Raw genomic sequence first — 21,086 nt, 5'->3', positions numbered from 1 at the left:
AAACTCAAATGCTAGGGGAATAGCTGCATATTTTCCCAGGATGGACTTCTTTTTCAGCAGACAGTGTAGAGTATCTAGACCTTCAAACAGAATGGGAGAGTTACAACTTTCTAGAAACAAGTCTCTCTCGTAATAACCTACTGATAGCCTTTTGTGTGCATCTCCTCTAGTTTAAGTAAAAGGACAGGTGCACAATCTACAAAGGAGACTGGATATCATGGTCTTATTTCTCAAGTGTATTTTATAATTGGAATTTCACTATTCTATAGCAAATATTTAAAAGGAAAGTTATTAAATCACTAATACATTTAAAGGCCAATAAAAATAATTAAAAAGAATATTTCCATATTTATGGAAAGGTTTTTGTCAAGAACAATCATGAATAAATGCTAAATTTTGTTAAAACTTACATAAATTTTCTGTTTTGTGTCAGAACACGTTAGGATATTTTGTGATTTTGGGTGAAGTCAAGTCACCAGTAGCACAGAAGTCTTCCCCTAATTTAATGTTCCTCACATCCTGGACAGAGCTGGTGAGTAAGCCTGCTCTGTGAGTAACCTTCATTAGCACTTTAAAGCTATCAGAACCTGTTTTCAGTTCCTTATCATTTTGTCAGATTTCAATAGTCGGGAAGCCTACAAGAAAGATGGAGAAACACTATTTACAAGGGTATGTTTTGACATGGCAAGTGATTTTAGACTGAAGGAGAGTAGGTTTAAATTAGATATTAGAAAAATATTCTTTATTGAAGGGTGGTGAGGCACTGGAGCAGGTTGCCCAGAGAAGCTGTGGCTGCCCCATCCATTTAAATGTTCAAGGTCAGCTTGAATGGAGCCCTGAGCAGCCTGGTCTAGTGAAAGCTGTCCCTGTTTGTGTTGTGGAAATTGGAACTATATGATCTTTAAAGTCCCTCACAGCCCAAACTGCTCTGTGACTCTGTAAAATTGCTGCGTGTTAGACACAGGCAAAGCTTTTCTGGAGCATTTCAGCAAAGTCAGTATTCATCATTCTGAGAATAATATTTGAAAGAATGCTTATATCAAAATCTGTTTTTATTTAAGGCATCCTGAATAAGGAAATTATTATTTCGGTGGAAAGTGTATCCAACTCCCTCTTAAATGCTTCTGGTTGGAACAGATCTGTTCTGCAGGGGTAATGTTTTTGCAGAGAACATGACATTAATTTTTTGTGAGTCTGTCCATAAATATGATAATTTATTTGTTTCTGCTGTTGCTGAAGTAAGACAGCAGTTTGGTTACACTCAGTTGTGTAAAAAAAGTTGTTTTTATTTGTGTTATTGATGATGACAGTTATTTTCAGTTGTTTTGCAGAATGAAAAATAAAAAAAAAAAACAAACCAGTGTTACACAACATAATATTTCCAAACAATAACTATGGATATATTAGCATACTTCTAGAAAGGAGAAAAGGATACACTGGATTCATAAAGAGCTGGATGGCCTTTTAAAGTGATATGCATAATAATAAGAAACTTATAATTTGATCTTTACTAGGATTTATAACCCTATTACAAGTGACTACAGTCAGCTGTTTTAAAGATCTATCAAATGATGATCTAATTAAACTGTGGAGGAAAAGAAAATAAAGACTTGTCTCATGTCTAGCCTGATTTATTAATGGAGAAAGTAACAGATATTAATTGTTTCAGGAGTGATTCAGTTACAGGAAAGAAAACTAATGAGGGTGCTGTGTGAAAGGGAGAATTCCAGTGAAAATTAGAGGACAGGAAGAAACTTTCATCATGGTTCGTAAACCACTTGTGCTGTAGCTTGCTTGGAAAACATTTCAATAACACACATGACTGACCTGTGATTCTTCCAGGGCTTTTCTCTAAATTCCAGTGAAGGGTAAGTTCCCTGTAAGGTCAAATTGTATGGACATGAATAGCCTACAGGCTACTACAAGAAACTCAGAAACACAGTGGTGGCACAGTCAATCACACTGACTTCCAGCTGCCCTTAGAGGATAGAAGATAAAGCTATTGTTACCTGCCTGGGTAGCCTAAAGCTGTATCAGATTAAATCTTCAGTCTTTGAAAGACTGTAGGATTCTCATGCTGTGCTGAAAGAGATAAAGTCTATTCTTTTATTAGGGCATCTTCTTCATTTAAAGGTGGGGAATTACCTGGTTTTGAAATTGTTTTATAATTGTGGTTATTTAGAATTACATGAAAAATGTTGAAGATAGTAAACTATCTTATATTAATAAACCAAAATGTTTCTAATCAGTGACACAATTATACCATTGTGTTGCAAAATATGCAACAAATACAGACAAACCTGGGACCAGAAGCTGGAGATCAGAGCATTTATATTCCAAATGTAACATTAGACAGCTTTGCTTACAGCTGCATCTTTAAATTCAATAGTAGCATAATGAAGGCAAAAATCAAAATTTAGTGTATCATTCAGTATAACCCGAAATTCTATTCACAGTTAGCATCAGTTAGCATCGTTTTTAAAAGCAAGGCCAATAGATGGGTATACTTTTAATGTCACTTATATATAAACGTTCCCTTACTTTATTTTTACATTCTTTCACTTCCCAAGTGAATTCCCCACAATACTAAACAAGAATGATTATTCTGTATGTTATATGTAAATATGCCATTAGCTAGAACTTTAGTTGTCACTGTGTTCAACAGAAGTCAACTCACCTGCCAGATCAGACTCAGAAGTTCTGGCATTCTGCTTTATTTCTAAATGAGTTTACATTACAAAAAACCCAAAACAACAACAACAAAAACAACAAAATAAAAAGAAAAAAAAAAAGCCAAAAAAACTGTGATAAAGACTTCTTCAGATTCTGATCCTTCATTTTATCTATCAGAAAATTTGAGAGATTTTTGAGTCCACAAGGTCACTGAGGTGTGAAAAAATATGTTTGGCAGTTGTATTTTCTTTATTATAATTTAGTATGTCATTCATGCAAATTGACTTAAAATGTGTAACCAAGTATCTACCCTTTTTAATACACACTTTTGCTATGTTCTGCATGTATACATGAAAACTTCATGCAACTATCCACCTATCTCTCATCCATCTGAGGGAATTTTTAATTTCATGCAGAAGCATTCCATAAAGTGGTAATCTATTCTGAAAATACCTTTGGATAAACCTTACTCCTCCTGAAGTAAGTTTTTTATATTCTTGTATATCTGACACCCCATTTGTATTCAGGTTTCATAAAAATCAATGGAACTAGAAAAATCAAAATCCAGGTAGAATGTATAAAGGTATTCCTTCGCACTGGTTTTGCATCCAGGGTAAATGACTATGTGGTTATTACTGCATTTACTGTCCGCTAAAGGAAGGAGAGTTTTGACATAAAGAATTCTATTAAATTTCAGAGTGCTAACATGCAAAATTGTTGTTACTAAGACATCAATATATTCTTCCATAAAATCAGTTTTAAAGGAAAATATCCTTATTTTCCTTTAAAAGTGCTTAACACCTTTTCTAAAATGCTTGTTAGGCGTTCCACCTTGTTACTTGAAAAACTCTTTCTCCACAGTTCTTGAATGCTCTCCCGGTGGACATCAGATCCTGCAGAGCCCTTACCGAAGTGTGGATTTTGATTCATCCCACCTCCAGCAATCAGCTATTCAGGATTTAATCTGTGACCATTCCCTAGCACCAGGATGGTATCGCTTCATGATTTTTGATAAGCCTGCTGAGATGCCAACCAAGTGTGTGGAGGTATTGTTACAAATCATTTCATTCTTGGAAACAGATATTTTGGTGAAGAATTTTTCAGTAGGATAGGTATGAAAAAGAGTGATTGTGGGGAGTGATGTGGAACAATACAAAGTTCCTATCTTGTCTAAATACTTGATTGTATTAAAATGTGTTAACTGCAAAATTAAGTCTTAAGCATTGAAAATTTTACACTGAATTGGCAATAGCAGAGGATGATAAATTAAATCCCTTTTAGAGCACTTGAAAACTGTAATTTCCACTCAGTGGTAAAGAAATCTTCTCAGTGGCAGCATAGCAGAGCTATCATGTTGTAAAGCTGAAGCTGTGTGATGGTCAGTGTGTTAGGAAGGCCATGTGAGAGCAGTATAAAGGCTTGCAGCTGCATGAAGCCAGTAACTGTGGAGCTTCTAAAGTCCTGTCACGGAAAAGAGATTACTTCTAAAGTGACTTGAACTAACAGAGCTAATTGAATATTAGTTGCCTTGTCATCTACAAGCCTCCAAATACTCAAGAATTACTGGAAATATTTAAAACTTCACATGTCCAGTTCTTTATTTCAGAGCTTATTTTTAGCTTTATTTTGGAGCTCTGTTATATTCTAAGGAGATCTTTTTAGTTTCCCCTTTTTAAATTGTTTCCTTCCTTAAAAAACCTGAAAATGTCATTAGAATATCATAGCATTGATTTTTCTAATGAATTGAAATTTCCTTGTCACAGTCTCTTAAAAAAATAAGGTAAAATCCAATCAATTAAGTGCTTTTAAATGAATTTAAATAATTCTAACATACTAATGCATCGGCTTCCCACAACTCTTAGAAGAAATCCAGGAGGTTAGTTGAGCCTTCAGTTGATGGCAAAGGGCAAATAAAACGTGACAGCTTTAATACCTTTAGTTGATACTCAGTGTACTTCTGCTCTGCAGTGTGTTGGCTGTGCTGTGATGGCATCCACACAGTCACTTACTGTAGGTTAATGGTGCAAAGTAGCTCACTAAGCCATAACACGGCTGTGAGCTTTTCTGAGCAAAACACTCAGATGTGGCTTTCAGTTAAGTTCTTTGGACACTAAATTATAGCCTGTCTTTGGAAACAAACACAAATTTGTATTTGTCTGTCGCTGCCCGAATCGGCCTCTTTTGCCTCGGTTAGCTGTGGCCGATGTCAGCGGCAGGAGTGGGGAACCAGGCTAGCACTGCGAGGCTCAACCTGGAACCTCCAGAGCTCCTCTGCGCTCTGGCGTTGAGGCTTACAGGGCGACACAGGTTGTGACGAAGGGAGAAAGAGTGCTCAAACTCCTCCGATTTCCCAGGAACAAGTTTATTCCAACAGGTGCAGAGCTGGGACCACAGGGGAGAGGTCTGAGCCGAGACCCTGGGCACCCCCATGCGCCAGGTTTTAAGGACCGTGGGCGGCTCGTATGGTGACCAATGGGACAACAGCAACGGAGGGGTTAAGGGTGGGGATTACAATATGCAGGACCAATGGTAGGGACCCGGGGGGGGGGAAAGCAACTGTACAATCAATAGGGCGTCGAGGAAGGGATGATAGGCAGGGAAAGAACTGGAACAAAAGGTGGGGGTTCACATAGATTGACAGGGCTTAGGGGCAGGATTAGGGTGATGGATGGGGAACAATCTGGAAAAATGGGAAGGGTTTACCATGATGGGCACCTGGGGACAAACCATTCTTTATGACCGGGGAGCAACTGGGGTAAACTACCTCTGAACTTAATAAAACCAAGCAATATGGGCGGCAACATCTCCCCCTTTCCTTTTAAGAAACAGAGGAAGGCGTGGGGTCTAGGGGAGCAGAGGGTACAGTAAACCATTCAGGAGTGGGAGAGGGAAGAGGAGGAGGAGGGGAAAGAGGGTTTACATCAACATAGTTAACTTGCCGTGGGGGGAATAACAAAGAAAGGATAAATTGAATTAACCACTTCCGCAATACTGCGAATGTACCTAATAAAATTCACAAAAACAATCTATAATATGGTTCTTATAACAGAAGAGAGCCATCCGGAGACACCCCATCCTGCAGGAGCACGGTGGCTAGTGCGACGTTCGGGGTGGTCATCCTTCTGATGGCTCTCTAAAATTAAAGGAAAACAAATACTTCAGTTAACATAAAGGGGGAGCAAAAAATCAATAGAGAAAAGGGGTTCGAGACATTCCTCCTCCTCGTCGTCCTCGGGGGTTACTGGGGCGGCCTGCACGGACGCAGCGACATCCTCTTGCTCATCTGGTGGCCTGGTAGGATGTTTTGGGACATAAGGTTTCACCCACTTTTGTGGGATCCACCTTAGTCCCTGGGGCGAGGAGACGCAAGCGTAACCTCGCCCCCAGGTCACCAGATCGAATGGACCCATGATCTTTTGGGTCTCTGGGTCTCGGACCAGCACTGGAGGGCGATGTTGGAGCTCGTAGTTGCTGGTGGAGTTAAAGTGCAGTGCCACTGGAGGATTGGGATTAGTATCAGTACAGTTCAGAAAATTGATAGTAAACAGCGCCTTTGATAGCCTATCCTGAGGGGCGCAACCTTTCATTGAATCCCATTGACGTTTTAGGACGCGTTTGAGCGACTGGTGGGCTCGCTCTACAATCGCTTGGCCGGTGGGGGAGTGTGGGATGCCTCTCTTATGTGTCACTCCCCAACTCTGCAGGAATTCTTCCAGTTTCCTGGAAATGTATGCTGGGCCATTATCTGTCTTTAGCTCTTTGGGGACCCCCAGCACAGAGAAAGCCTGCAAGAGGTGTTTGCAGACCTGCTCGGCTTTCTCTCCTGTGTGGGCAGAAGCAAAGACTGCCCCTGAGAAAGTGTCTATGGATACATGTACGAACTTCAGCCCGCCAAATTCGGGAATGTGAGTTATATCCATCTGCCACACCTCACAGCTCCCCAGGCCTCGAGGGTTCACCCCCGCCCCTAGAGAGGGCATGACAGTGGTCTGGCAATGGGGGCATGTGGCCACAATGGCTCTGGCCTGATCCCGCCGCAGGTGGAATTGGCGGACCAGGCCAGGCACATTCTGATGGAACATTTGGTGGCTCAGCTTAGCTTGTTGGAACCGATCGGGGAGCTGAGCCATGGAAACAGGGGCAGCGAGGGAATCAGCCATCTGGTTTCCCTCGGCTACTGGGCCGGGGAGATCTGTGTGCGACCTCACATGCATCACGAAGAATGGTTGCTTCCTGTGGGAAACAGTATATATTAATTTAGAAAGCAACTCGAACAATTTTGGGTTAGAGACCTCCTTCAGGGCAGCGTGTTCCGCTCTGGCAACCACCCCTGCAACATAGGCCGAATCAGTGACTAAATTGAAAGGTTCAGAGAACCTCTCAAAGGCCCTGACGACTGCATCCAACTCAGCAACCTGTGGAGATCCCTCCACATATTGAACATCTGCTTCCCACTGCTGAGTCTCAGGATTTCTCCAAGTCACCACAGACTTGTGAGATGCCCCGGATGCGTCAGTGAACACAGTCAGGGCTTTGAGGGGCTTCCTGCTCCGTACTTCTTTTGGAATTGGTTCGAATTTGGAATTGAAAAATTTGTGGGCAGGGGCATGAACAGAGACCTGGCCCTCAAAACTATCTAAAGCAATCTGGAGTGTCTCATTTTCCCGAAGTAACTGATTAAACATCTCTTTTGTCAGCTTATTTGGGGACTCTTTGTCCCGAGACAAGCTGACTGGTACCCGAATGCATGCAAAGTCGCACCCAGCCATCTCCCGAAGCCTGGCCCGAGCTCTCCCGATGAGCTGAGCCATCAGCTCCTGTGGCCGGGTGACACTTTTGGACCTTTGATGGCTCAAAAAAACCCACTCTATGATTAAGAGGGGATCCTTTGAGTCCTGGTCCCACTGAAAAATCAGCCCACTGAGGTGTGGCATTCTCCCGAGCACAATAAACTCAAAAGGCAGGGTCGGTTCGTACCGATGCGCCTGTCTTTCAACAAGGGCCTCTTCTACTTTCTCCAGGGCTTTCCTCGCTTCTGGGGTCAGGGTCCTGGGAGAACTCAGCTCTTTCTCCCCCTTCAAAAGTGTGAAGAGGGGGGCTAGGTCTTCAGTGGAAAGGCCCAGCCAAGGCCTGACCCAGTTTAAGGTCCCACACAGCGAGTGAAGGTCTGACAAGGTTTTCGGATTGCTGTTTATTGCCAATTTTTGAGGCACAACGGTCCTCTCAGCAATCCGCAGACCCAGATACTTCCAGGGTGGCATCCGTTGAACTTTATCCTCCTGGAGTTGAAAGCCTGCAGATGTTAAAGCCTTAACCACTCGGTCAAGTGATCGGGTGAGTAGATCGTCATGGGGGGCGCATACTAGGACATCATCCATATAGTGATGGATGATGACCTCCCCCATCTCTTTGCGCACGGGAGACAGCAATGAGGAGACATACCACTGGCAGATGGTGGGTGAATTCTTCATGCCTTGTGGCAACACCCGCCAGTGGAATCTCCTCATTGGGGCTTCTCGGTTGAGGGTGGGCACCGAGAAGGCAAACCGTGGGGCGTCATCAGGGTGCAAGGGAATTTGAAAGAAGCAGTCTTTTATATCAATTACGGCCAGATTCCAATTTCGGGGGAGCATCGTTGGAGTAGGCATCCCTGGTTGGAGGGGTCCCATGTCAACAATGATCTTATTGATGGCACGAAGGTCGTGAAGGAGCCGCCACTTGTCTTTCCCCGGCTTCCGGATAACAAATACTGGGGAGTTCCAAGGGCTGGTAGTCTCTACAAGATTACCTTTTAATAATTGCTCCTCCACGAGCTCGTTGAGCGCCTTTAATTTGTCTTTTCGAAGCGGCCACTGATCAATCCAGATTGCTTCATCAGTGGTCCAATCAAGTTTTTGGAAGGGGCGCTCTACAGTGGCCGCTATTAAAAATCCCGAGGGGTTTTCGGGATTTCAATCTTTACCCCCCATTGTGACATAAGGTCTCTCCCCCACAAGGGAACCTGGAAATCCGCAATGAATGGGCGTAAATTTGCTAATTGCCCATCCGGCCCCATAATTTGCACTACGCTCCTTGATACTTGCGCTAATTGAGTACCCCCTATACCCTGAATTTTCCCTGCCACAGGTTGCAGCTCCCAATGTGACGGCCATCTCCTCTGGGGGATGATCGTCACATCTGCCCCCGTATCAAGCAGACCCTTCAGATGGACAGATTCCGCACCCTGCTTGATGCTGCAATCGATGATGGGTTTGTCCTCACCCACTATTTCTGTCCAGTAGACGCCTGGTGTGTGGTCGTCCACTGGGACTCCCTCCGGGACAGGAATATATTGGGCTATGATTTGCCCCTTTGGGAGAAAATATGGTGGGTGAATGCAGCGCGCTAAGAGGAGGAGATCTTCCGGACCCTCTGGGAAGGTGATCGGGGAGATCTCAATCTCTGGGGGTGTGTGTTTAGTGTCCCCGATGGCGATGTACTTACAGTCACATCTAGTGTTTTTCTTGCCTCCCTCCAGTGGATCCACAGCAACTACTGTCCAGTGCTGGGTTTGAAAGAGGATGTCCTTGGTGGTGGTTAGATGTCGCGTCCGGTTGGGTGTCCAAGCCTGATGTGAAAAGCCCCCCTCCCCCGCAAGACCTGCCCCATTTATCGCTTCGCGCGGGGCAGGCTCGCGCAGCTCCCCTAGTTTTTTTTTATTATTGTATTGTTTGCCCTCGCCCCCGCACTGCTCCCTTGGCTAGGATGCTCTGCCGGGCAGTCCCTAGCTAGATGTCCAGGTTGCCTGCAGCGGAAACACAGTGGTTGACGCGCTGGTGATGGTGGAAACTGCATCACTGCTGCCGTAGGTGCTCGTCTCAACTGTTGCGGTGGGATGGCTCTGGACATCCCCATCATCGGCACCTTTCTGGAGCAGGCTTCGATGAGGATGTCTAGTGTCGGGGTTGGGTAGAGAGGCAAACTGAAAATTATCTGTTTACAAATGTTATTGGCATTGGCTTTTGCCACTTCTAATACAAGCTGTTCTTGTAGATTTGCCTCTTCTACTTGCTTCTCTGCCTGGGCTTGCAATCTATTGATAAACTTATTAAAAGGTTCATTAGGGAGCTGGAAAATACTCATTAAATTTATCTGGGGTCCCTCCTCAGGTAATGTATTGAAAACCTTTTCTGCGGCCTCCATGATTTTAATCAGGACAGGCCGGGGTAATACCCTGGCCTGCTCCTCTGGCTTGTCCCAATTTCCCTCACCGCACAAGTGATCTAAAGTCAGAGGGACTCCATCTATACATCTATCAATACTGTGCAAGAGGCTTGGAAGGATGGTCTCTAATGATCTCTTCCACCCCTGTTTCCACAACCTGAAGTCAGCTGTGGAAAGGAGGCAGGAAAACAGCTCCTTCAGATCACTGGGCACCATTTCGTTCGCAGAAAAGGTAGCTTTTAATAGACCTTTAAAATATTCACTACCTCTCCCAAACTCCTTCTGTGCCTTGCACAGCTCTCTCTTAGTCTGGAAGGAGAGGGCTTCCCATTCCCGGGACCGCCCCCCCCTTCCACTAGAAGTCACCGGTGCGGCAAGGGGGATTTCTACCTGTTCCGGGTTCTGGCTTCCAGGCTTACCACCTCTAGCTCCCAAAGCATGGGAACCGGGTGTGGGACCGTGGGAACCGGAAGAAAGGGCGTGGGAACCAGGAGCCGGAGGGGGCGGGACTGGAGGACCGACTGAGGAGGAGGGCAAGGGGGAGGAGCGGCAATCAGAAAAGGCGGGGTTTAGGTGCATGACTTCAGAGGGGCCCGCCCCTGAGGAGGAGGAGGTTTTCGAGGGGAACTGGGTGGAGTTAGGGTAGGGAGAAGGGGTGGAGCTAGGGAGGAAAGGGTTGTTCCTGGGGGTCTGAAAGGGATTATGGGGAGAAGAGGCACAAGGGAAGGTCCCAGCCATGTGGTCCCCGCCATTTTGTGCCCTCCGGGAGCCCTCTTGAGGGTTAGGAGAGGGGTAGGGGAACACAGGGGAACACTGGAAACTGGGGGAAACTGAGGCACGGGGGTCTGAGGGTGAAAACTGGGGACTTGCAACTTGGGAAATGTTTAGCTGAGGGTTTGTAACTGGGGAGACGGGGGAATCGAAAAGTGCTCTGGTAACTTGGCCAGGGCTACCAGGGCAGGGGTTCTGGGAGAGACGTGGGGGGCCAGGGGTCCTGTTACCCTTGGGGGAACCCTGAACAGGACAATTTGCCCTGCAGGTCGCTCCGCAGGTCTCCCTCAACTCGGGATCAGGGGGAGAGGAACACGGGGATGGGGAAACTGGGGAAACCGGGGCAGTCTGTGGCAGCTGCTCCTGCAAATTTTTTTCTTTTATTACGGCAGACTGAATTAAGATAAACAATGTTACAAATTTGTCAGCCGATGTATCTCCTTCATTTACTAACTCTGTTAACTTTATTCCGACTTCATTCCAAAACTCTACGGTGTTTGCTCTGTCTGGGGTGAAGTTGGGGAAATGCAGGAACAGCCATCTCACAAACTGTTTTACCCTCTCACGAGAAAACCGTCTACTCTCTCCTTCAAGGGTAGTCACAACTTGGTAGAAAACTCTTTTTTGCTGTGCTGACAGACGTGCGCCCATCTTTTTAACCCCAGCACAGCAATTCCCACCACCCCCTGCAGCTAAAGGCACACGTAACAAAGTACGGGTCTGAACTGGGCTACCCCACACTCCCTCCCCGAGGGATTCTCAACACACAGCAGGGGGAGCTGCACACCAACACACAGCAGGGGGAGCTGCACACACTTGCACACCCCCTCGTCCCCCACGTGGGGCTACTCACCCAATTCCAGACCGGTGCTGCAGGAGACGTCCACAAACCCCGAGGCGATCGTCGGCACGTCGACGGTTGCCACCTCGATCCCCAGGAGCAGCACTCGACAAAAATGAGTTTGCTCTACCGGGGTAGCTGCCGCTCACAGTCTTTTGTAAAATCCACACAAGTGCGTAGATTCACCGACTTCTCCGGGGGTCTCCACGTCTCACGAGAGGCCCCGCGTTGAGCGTCATCTGTCGCTGCCCGAATCGGCCTCTTTTGCCTCGGTTAGCTGTGGCCGATGTCAGCGGCAGGAGTGGGGAACCAGGCTAGCACTGCGAGGCTCAACCTGGAACCTCCAGAGCTCCTCTGCGCTCTGGCGTTGAGGCTTACAGGGCGACACAGGTTGTGACGAAGGGAGAAAGAGTGCTCAAACTCCTCCGATTTCCCAGGAACAAGTTTATTCCAACAGGTGCAGAGCTGGGACCACAGGGGAGAGGTCTGAGCCGAGACCCTGGGCACCCCCATGCGCCAGGTTTTAAGGACCGTGGGCGGCTCGTATGGTGACCAATGGGACAACAGCAACGGAGGGGTTAAGGGTGGGGATTACAATATGCAGGACCAATGGTAGGGACCCGGGGGGGGGGAAAGCAACTGTACAATCAATAGGGCGTCGAGGAAGGGATGATAGGCAGGGAAAGAACTGGAACAAAAGGTGGGGGTTCACATAGATTGACAGGGCTTAGGGGCAGGATTAGGGTGATGGATGGGGAACAATCTGGAAAAATGGGAAGGGTTTACCATGATGGGCACCTGGGGACAAACCATTCTTTATGACCGGGGAGCAACTGGGGTAAACTACCTCTGAACTTAATAAAACCAAGCAATATGGGCGGCAACATTTGTCTTTTTGTATTTGTGTGCATTTGTATCCAGCCTTGAGGAGGAAATTCAGCAATCCCTCTGTTATACTGGCTGAACTTTGCTAAAAGCTCATGCGATAAATTAATTGCATATGTACCTCTCATTAAAACACAGCAATGGTTTGATGTAGCATTAACCATTTCCTGATGTTTTTCTCTGGTGCTGAAGATGAATCACTGTGGGACTCAAGCCCCTATCTGGTTGTCTCTGAGGGAGTCAGAATCCATGCCTCGACCTGGTGAGATCAAGCAGTTAACAGCTTGTGCTACGTGGCAGTTTTTCTTCAGCACTTCAAAAGACTGCTGTCTTTTCCGAATCCCTGTCAGGGTGAGGAACTGTGGAGGCTTCTTTGTTTACTTACTGCAGCCCACCCAAGGATGCATGGGGTATTGTGCAGAAGGTGAGAAAATGCATGCTCCAACTCAGCTAAGTATGTGTCTTTATAAGTGTTTTTCTGATCTCTGTCTGATATTTTGTGGAGTAGAAATGTCAGGAAATAAAATTTCCTAGAAATTTTACCTAAAATTTCTTGCAATCCTTACTTTTATTATTGATAAGATAGAATAAATGATCTGAAATGGTGAGGTGGGTTCACTTCACCCCTCTTAAACTTAAATGTAGCATCTGACTAATTTTCAAAGATTAGAAACTTAAGAATTGCAATTTTCCATATAATGAGGTGGGGTTATAAGACAGATCTAGAAGTCAAAATTCAGTGTAATTCATGGCACTCAGATTGTCCAAATAGCCATTACTGAACATGCATAGAATTATGTATCAGAAAATTTTTTTCTTAAGAACTTGATCAAACTGTCAATTATTATTTAGCACTGTTAGGAGTATTTTTGTTGTAATTCTAATCACCCTTCTGGAGTGCATACATATTGTTGCTAGAAGAAAATTCAACACAGAAATGCTCTACTTATACACATTTTATTAGTACTGTGAGAAAAGAGACCTTTTTAACAATGTCTTCTATTGTCTTGGCTGCTTGCGCTGCAAAAGTATGTTGGTGTTCAGAGCTCAAAACTTCAGTATTTCATTATTCATGACAGATTTTTCAGATAAGCAAGCCAAGGTTAAATCCTTACAGTTATAAATACTGTGAAACAGTGACAAATTAGTGTAGTAGGAAATTCTTATTAGCTCAACACACCATTATGAAAATACTAGCAGTATTTTCATGCATCATATGCTGTATTGCTTGGAGTCATGTTCTCTGTTGCTGACTACTTTCAACTGCTTAACAGAATTGTTAAGACATTCTCTAAGGGTTCAGTAAGCATGTGCCTGAAACAGTGAAAAACTTCTGCACAATAGGACTTGCATTTACTTTGGATCCTGGTACATGATGAGGAAGGAAGGTGTAAAACCATAGCTAGACAGCAAGCTAGCAAATTTTTACTACCTCAAAACAAAGCGGGCAAAAAGCATAATTCTTATTTGCCTCTACTGAACACTGTAAATCTGAAACACATTTTGAGTTTAAATGCACATATTCAAGATGATGTTATCATGTGAAGCACATCGTTCTGTTGTACTGCTTTTTGTATCTAGGTTACCATGTTTTTTCTCTTTAAAACTTGACAGCTGTAAATACCTGATGCAAATTTTCATCTGTCCTCTACATGCTAAGGAATTCAGACATTATACCACTGAAGTGTGGAACAGCAAAGTCTGCTCTTCATTCTTTTTGGTGAATGGGATTTCCAGCGCTGCTGCTGCCCTTATGATGTAGTTTGAATAGAGTGACTAACTGGCATTTTCATGTTTAAGTCAAATTCCACTTATTTACCTATAGCATTCAAAATACAAAACAATAGCAGTCCACAAGCACTTTTTCCTAGGCTTCTGCAGGAAAGGTGATTTCTTTCAAAGCAGGTTTGAAAGAAATGTCTGCATTGCATTTCGCTGTCCACGGTTGCAGTTAAAGAATAAGTGTTCAGAATTTGGAGAGACAAAATAGATATTTCAGAGAATAGTATAATTCTGTTTTATTCCTGCCAACGTGTATAAATATTGGCTGAGCACATCAGCAGTAAAAGTTGTAGTAGAATGTTCTGTACCCTTCCTCCTAGATAATTTCTAGCACAAAACATTGTGCTCACTGCTGTCATAGCTGCACATGGATTCAATTACAAGATTGCTTCTATTCTGAAAACTTGCACTTCAATTAGAGTTTTGTGACATTTGGTTTATGATCTAAGAGCACTGGTCTTCATACTCTGTGTGTGTGTGAATATACAATGTAAAATCACTTTATAGTTGTTTCAGATGCAAGGCCACAGACCTGTGATCCTGAGGGAATGGAAGTTGAAGGCGTCTGTAGCAGTGAGTATCTTCTTTTGATTTTCAAGGTTTTCTGTGCATCTGTGACCCAATAATGTCAACATTTACTGATATTCTGACTTGAATATCACTAAATAATAAATAATAATAAAAACGTGTTCATGTTATCAACAGCATTGCTTGTTTTGCTGCAAAATGAGCACTTTGGAGGTAATTTCAGACAAACTTGGATTTACAAAAGTTCTTTCACAGAATATTTTGAGTAGCTATCAAAATGTCAAAAAGTAACTGTAATGATGCTGACTGACAGATTACTTTGATTCTTCAGGAGTAAAATATAAGAGGTAACTGCAAATCATATCATTGCTTATTCTGTTCCTTTCTAAATAGCCTTCTTATTTTTCCTTTTTGCTTTTTCTTTCCCCCACTTTTTTCATAAATAGTGAAATTATTCTTCTGTAAGGCACATTCCTTTGCATGTTGCTCTCTCTTGCCTATTGAAATATTTAAATGCATTTTATTCTCTTGTTTTTTACTGTCTTTGGTTTAGGTTTATTTGGATTGGTTTTTTCCTCCTCTTTAGCACCTTCTAATTGTCTAGAATATAATCAAAAGTTCATAAAGATTTTTTCTCGGTTTAATAATTATTAAAGGAAGATACACATTTTTTCTTTGATTCTCTTAAGAAATTATGTAGTATTTCCACATATAAAAAGGTAAATATTATTAGTGCATTAATTGGCAGAAGATGTCAATGTCATTACATCCAATACTGATTTTGCACAGAATAAAAAGCACAAACCACATTTCTGTTTGACTAGGTAACCTGGCTCCTACACCATCTCCATCTGTGTCACCACCACTTCCATCTGTTCCTGAAGTTGTAGCAGAGATGATCAAAGGCAGCATCTACCTAAGGTGTACCTTTGGCATTCCTTTTGCAAACAGCTCTGTTGGATTCATTGTAATTTGGTCAAGACTTTCTCCTGAAGGTGCTAAAGAAGAACTTACACATGAAACAGCAGTTCATACCTTCTCACTTCTAGAACTAGATGGGATAAACGTCAGACTTGGAGACAGAGTATGTTAAAGCATTATTATGATTTCTTGGTATATTTGTAAATATGTCTCAGTAGACACTAGCAGTTTTTAGAGAGGTCCAGCACCTTGCTGTACAATTTTTCTTGGCAGAACCCTACTTCTTCTACTTATTTACTCCAACTTCCCATATGAATGTGTAAATATCACAGAAATTTAACTACCACTGTCTCTGAGGTTTTGGGATTGATTGTCTCAATACAGTGCAGTATTCCTCCAGGAGGTAAATTTTTATTTGAATAATGTAAATTGAGAGGATTTTTGGATGCAACTTGATGTCAGTGGGAGGCTGTAAGAGCCAGAGGTTGTGAAAAGCTGTGTTGTTGATTCCTTAGATACGTATTTTTTTCCTTTGGATGAGCTGCTGCTTACTGGTTTTGTGTCTATGTTTTACTCTCTGCGATCAAAAGCCTTACATTCCACTGCACCAGAAGAAGACTTAGGCTCTCAAAGTAAGTTTGGGAAGCCTAAGCATAGAAAAAATCAATACATCTTTTACTTATATATACCAAAATATATGTTAATTTTTCCTGGAGAAAATAAAAACCAAAAAACCCCATGGTTGGTATGCATATGCATGTTCAAGCCAAAGTCAGGCTGCCTGGGTGGCTTATGGATAGCAATGTTACTGCCCAAAAATCATATGGAGACTTTGTGAAGACTTGCCTGACAGTGTTGGCTTGGTGACAGTCAAAAGGAAAGGCACAATCATGAGCTACCTCCTGCTTTGAGGTATCACTGAATCACTTTATTTTTTTCGGGATTGGAAGTACTGCATGTGTGGTCAGTACCTTTCAAAATGGATACAGCAAAATAAAAATAAACACAAAAACAAACAGCAAGCCAAAACAAAACCACAGTGCCTAGTAGCATGAAACAGGTTCAGTGGAGGGAAATCAGACTGAATTCCTCATCTTGAGATTATCCAGGTCTATAACATCAGGAAAAACATAATCTGAGAACTGATGGTTGCTAAACAAAAGGCAAAAACTATGAAATGGGAAAAAAAGTAAATAACATGTAAACAAGTATAAAATACATTTTCATAGATATCATTGGTTGCAGAAATGCTTCAGAAAAGATTTTTAAAGTCTTCATTAAATACTATTTGTTTGCAGCCATTAGTTGAAGAAATCTCTGCAGCACTGGTAGAATATGCCAGGAAAAGGTCCTAGGATATTCAGTCTGTTTCTGTGGTTTTTCTTTAGCTGTATTCACCAAGTACCATTGGAAACTGGTACCTTCTGGTGCAACTGGAAGACTAGCCATAATTCACCATTATTAATTAACTGACCATTGTGGCCGAGTTTTGTCATCATGTGACCACTTCATACCAAAAAAGTATTCTGTTATTCTGTTTTTACCCTACAGGTCTACTGTAGCAGTTCTTCTTTTTTCATGGAGAAGCCAGATATACAAAGCTCTTCAGTTGAGAGCAAGGAATTTTTTGCTGGAATTAAGGTAACTTTGTAAAAACATAATGTAGGTGGAATTTTTGAGTATTGCGAGCAGTCAGTCCTCTGACTAGACGGCACTTAAAATGTATAAATTGTGAATTAATAAAGCCTGTTGTCGACTGGGGTAGACTTAAATTTGTCCAGAATGAAGAGAGTCGCAGTGGTTTGTGTGCTCCCCACGTACTCAAGGTGCAGGAAGGCTGAATTGGTACACACAGTGCAGGCCTTGGTTTCCAGCAGCTGGAGATGACTGATGCTGTGCTCACCAAGTCTGAGCCAGCCTGGTCTGGGCTTGCAGGGGGGTAGCTGGAAGGTGGGCTGGGCTATGCTGTGCTGCTTGGTCAGAGGCCAAGTGCCAAACTAGTTTTAGTTCCTGTTGTGAATAGAGCTACAGAGACCCATTTGCTGGCCAAGAATGGAACCCCAGTTCCATAAAGACAGACTGCGTGTCATTAGTTACATATTGGGTATAGTCCTGCTGACTTAGCCTGAGCCTGTTTCTGTAGGATTGGGGCCCAGATTTCTCTCATGTGTGTAGTTCTGCAGTGTACCCTGCAAAGAGGCAATATGTTCTCTGTTTCCTTGTGAGGTTGCATTCAGGACTTCATCCAGCCTACCAAGATCAGCTGTAGGCTCCTGTTACTGGTCTCTAATTGAATTTTTGATTATGTGTTTTTGGTGATCTGTATTGTAAGCTTGCAGAGAAGAATCCCAGCAGAAACATGGTGCTTCCAAATTCTTTTGGAATTGTTACCTTTAGGTAGCTTCCCATTTCCTTCTTCCCACACAGACCGTACACAAAGCTGTTTGAATCTTAGCTTCCAAGGTGGTGGAATGTGGTTTGTGGTGAAAATGTGTTTTGCTAACTCCCTCCTTTCTAGCTGACCTTTTTTCTTGCCTTTATCCACCTCTTGAAGATTATGGCTGCTGTGTCTGCATCCCCTCCTCAATGTGCTCTGCTCCTCAGCCCATGTAAATAAACACTCCTAGCTGATTAGGAAGCAGTGCTGCAGTTTACTCACAAAATTACATTTTAAGTACAATTTCTTCTGTGCTAGATACATCCAGAAACATATGATATATCAGAAGATGGGAAGGAATACAGACTGACAATAGAAAGTAGCGTTCCTATTCCTTGTCCTGAATTTAGCCAGCTAAAAAGTGACTGCAAAATCTCACTAAGATTAAACAGTGTTGATGAAGGTAAGTATTGCCCTTATTTTGTTACATTTTGTTTATTTAATTATATTTTTGTATCTTTTTATAAATACTGTGTTGGTTTCCTTCTTCAGAGAAGTTGTTATACTGCAAAATATTTCCTAAAATGTTCAAGTTTTCAGAGTCTATAATGATGCTGCTGAAAATATGAAAGAATTACTTGTTAAAGTTTGCAGATGCTTTGGTAGACATTGATATTAGAGCCACATTCTTTAATTTGAATAGACAGAGTTCTACTTGTAAAGTTTATAATTCAGGTAATTTTGTTTATCTGTTGCATTGCAAGTATTGTATATGCAGTCACAAAGTCATAGTTTTTCACTCTTGTAGCCATTTTCTGTAATATTTTCTCAAGCACAAATCCTGTGAACCAGGAGGAGCCTTGCCTATGCAGACAACCATTTCTTTTCATGTTATCAAGCCTATTATGATTTTCATTTGTCTATCAAACTGGGGAATGCAAAAACATTGTCTCAGGTGTGTGTATGAAGAGGCAGAGAGCAGGTTTTTTGCATGACCAAACCCAAGAAAAATGCATGATTATTTTAATTTATAAAAGTGTGTGTAAATAAGTTAGCATCTATATTAACACTAGTGTGGTGAATGTGGCTTATTTAGAGGAGGAACTCACTAATGATGTATTTTCTTTAAAACAGGTAAAGAGCAATTAGGTCTAAACTTGGCTCTTTCTTCTTGTCATGTGGATCTTCTCCAGAAATCCTGCAGTAATGGAATCTGTAGCCAAGCTGTAGTTTATTTCACTGCTGTGACAGACTTCATGCAGGATGGAGACAGGATTACCAGAATTGCAGTCGAACCTATATCCAGTGAGAATTTCCTGTGGAATGGCTATGTTCCAGAAAGCACACAGGTTGAAAATCTTAGTGTTAAGATCTGTAAACTGTTCAGAAGTGTGGTTGGTGTTAGTGAAGCTTTTATTTCGGTTCTGACTTGCTGATTCACAGCAAGATTTCTAAGTGGTGGATTTTAGTTGCTTTATTTTTTCTTGAAATTCTGTGTTTTCATTAGAATTTTTTTTGTTTTTACATTTTAATATTGAAGTAACTACTAAGATTGATGAATCTTAAATTTTAATATTAATCTTAAAAGTATAATATAATATACTTATTAGAATTTAAACTACTACCATAAGGTAAATAATGTGCCCGAGTGCATTTATATCCTAACCTGACATGTTTTACATTTTTTTCTTTCTTTTGAAGATTACAGTTAAGGATCTGCCCACTAGCTACTGCTACTCATTTACTGACCCTCATATAATTACTTTTGATGGAAGGTAATTACTGGCTTGCTGCTCTTAATTTTAAGCGTGTTGGGAGCTTTTTTGGGTGGGTTTTGGGGTTTGTTTTATTTTTTGGGTTGGTTTGTTTTATTTCTTTAATTATTTCTGTATTTATTCTAAATCTGTGCTGGTGATACAAGTAAGCTGTAGTTTCCTGAAATTGCACCGAGTGCTTTACAATTTTTTTTTGACTGTAAATGTGCTTTATGAGATTTGTAATATTTACATTTCTAAAGGCAAGTTTTGGGGTTTTGGCAAGAGAATGAAGCAAATGGACAAGAGGAGTGGTAACTGTGGAGTCTGTTGACTTCAAAAAATATAAATGTTCATAAATTAAATATGAACCATGATGAAATGATTGAGTAAACAAAACTTTTAATGCAGTGGTGTTTCCAAACAAAAGCATAGTTTCCCTATTTCTGTGTGTCAGTATCTGAATCCTTGTAAGGATAGAATTACGAGAAGCTGTCTGCTGTCTGGGTAACATTTTGCTACATTTATCAGTGGCATTGAAAGCAGTTTATTTGCTGCTGTCACGTGCACATCACTGGCCAAAAAGGTTTTTGAAGTGAAAACAGCTTTTTTAGCCACAGCTGGCTTTGAAGTGCTTTTTTCTTACAAGGTATTTCTGATTCACAAAGGATGTCTGAACAAATACAGGCTCCACACCTGTGAGTTTTATATTCTTTGTTCAGCAGAAGCACATTTCAGGTGGCAGGGTGGGAAGAAGAGGATATGTTGCCTCCAAAAAAGGGTGTTCAGCCCACACATAACAGAAGGGGAAATCAAAGTTGTGATTGGGTCTCTGATAGAACTTTACTACTACTAATAAAGTCAATGGGCTTATCCTTGTCTTGCAGTTTCTCCTTCAGTGGAAATTTTAGGGATGTCTTAACTGGGCATTGTAACCATGGAAGCATTGTGATCAAGCTTTCTCTTGAAGCAGTGTTTTACTGCAATGTGGTCTGTCTGGAAGCATGATGCTGCAGAGAAATAGCTTTCTTTTTAAGGATAAATTATGTTGCTATTTTATTTTTCAAACTGAGGAAACTAATTACCTACTGAATTATGGACAATCTGATGCAGTCCCAGTAGTGCAGCCATCTGCAATTTGTCTGTTGGCCCATAATACACAAAGCAATTTGACAGTCTACAATCAACTGTCAAATGCCATTTATAGCCAAGAGGCTATTAAACTTACAGCAAAAGTTTGAGGGTTTTCTTTCTGCTTTTTTTCTATTTTTTTTTCCCTTGCTGCTGAATCATTAAATTGGCTATTTTAACCTTGCTTCAGGGGACAGATGGCTAACCCTAAGGAAAAAAA

At 42.1% G+C, this 21,086-nt stretch overlaps 2 protein-coding genes across 2 annotated transcripts in view; one reads left to right on the top strand and one right to left on the bottom strand.

Annotated features, from left to right (window-relative positions):
- Positions 1-9,512, bottom strand: part of ARL4A (ADP ribosylation factor like GTPase 4A) — a 137,153-nt gene extending 127,641 nt beyond the window's left edge. Inside the window, exon 1 of the mRNA XM_058830799.1 lies at positions 9,509-9,512. The gene's annotated coding sequence lies outside the window, so the exon portion shown is untranslated. The remainder of the gene's footprint in view (positions 1-9,508) is intronic.
- Positions 1-21,086, top strand: part of VWDE (von Willebrand factor D and EGF domains) — a 45,258-nt gene that overhangs the window by 1,889 nt on the left and 22,283 nt on the right. The window contains exons 2-9 of the mRNA XM_058830800.1: positions 3,535-3,719; positions 12,566-12,797; positions 14,663-14,728; positions 15,508-15,767; positions 17,156-17,245; positions 18,300-18,444; positions 19,116-19,330; positions 19,683-19,756. Coding sequence (XP_058686783.1) covers positions 3,535-3,719; positions 12,566-12,797; positions 14,663-14,728; positions 15,508-15,767; positions 17,156-17,245; positions 18,300-18,444; positions 19,116-19,330; positions 19,683-19,756 — 1,267 coding nt within the window. The remainder of the gene's footprint in view (positions 1-3,534; positions 3,720-12,565; positions 12,798-14,662; positions 14,729-15,507; positions 15,768-17,155; positions 17,246-18,299; positions 18,445-19,115; positions 19,331-19,682; positions 19,757-21,086) is intronic.

Source organism: Poecile atricapillus, chromosome 2, assembly GCF_030490865.1.
Source record: "Poecile atricapillus isolate bPoeAtr1 chromosome 2, bPoeAtr1.hap1, whole genome shotgun sequence".
Lineage (NCBI taxonomy): Eukaryota > Metazoa > Chordata > Aves > Passeriformes > Paridae > Poecile > Poecile atricapillus.
This window is presented reverse-complemented; position numbering and strand designations above follow the sequence as displayed.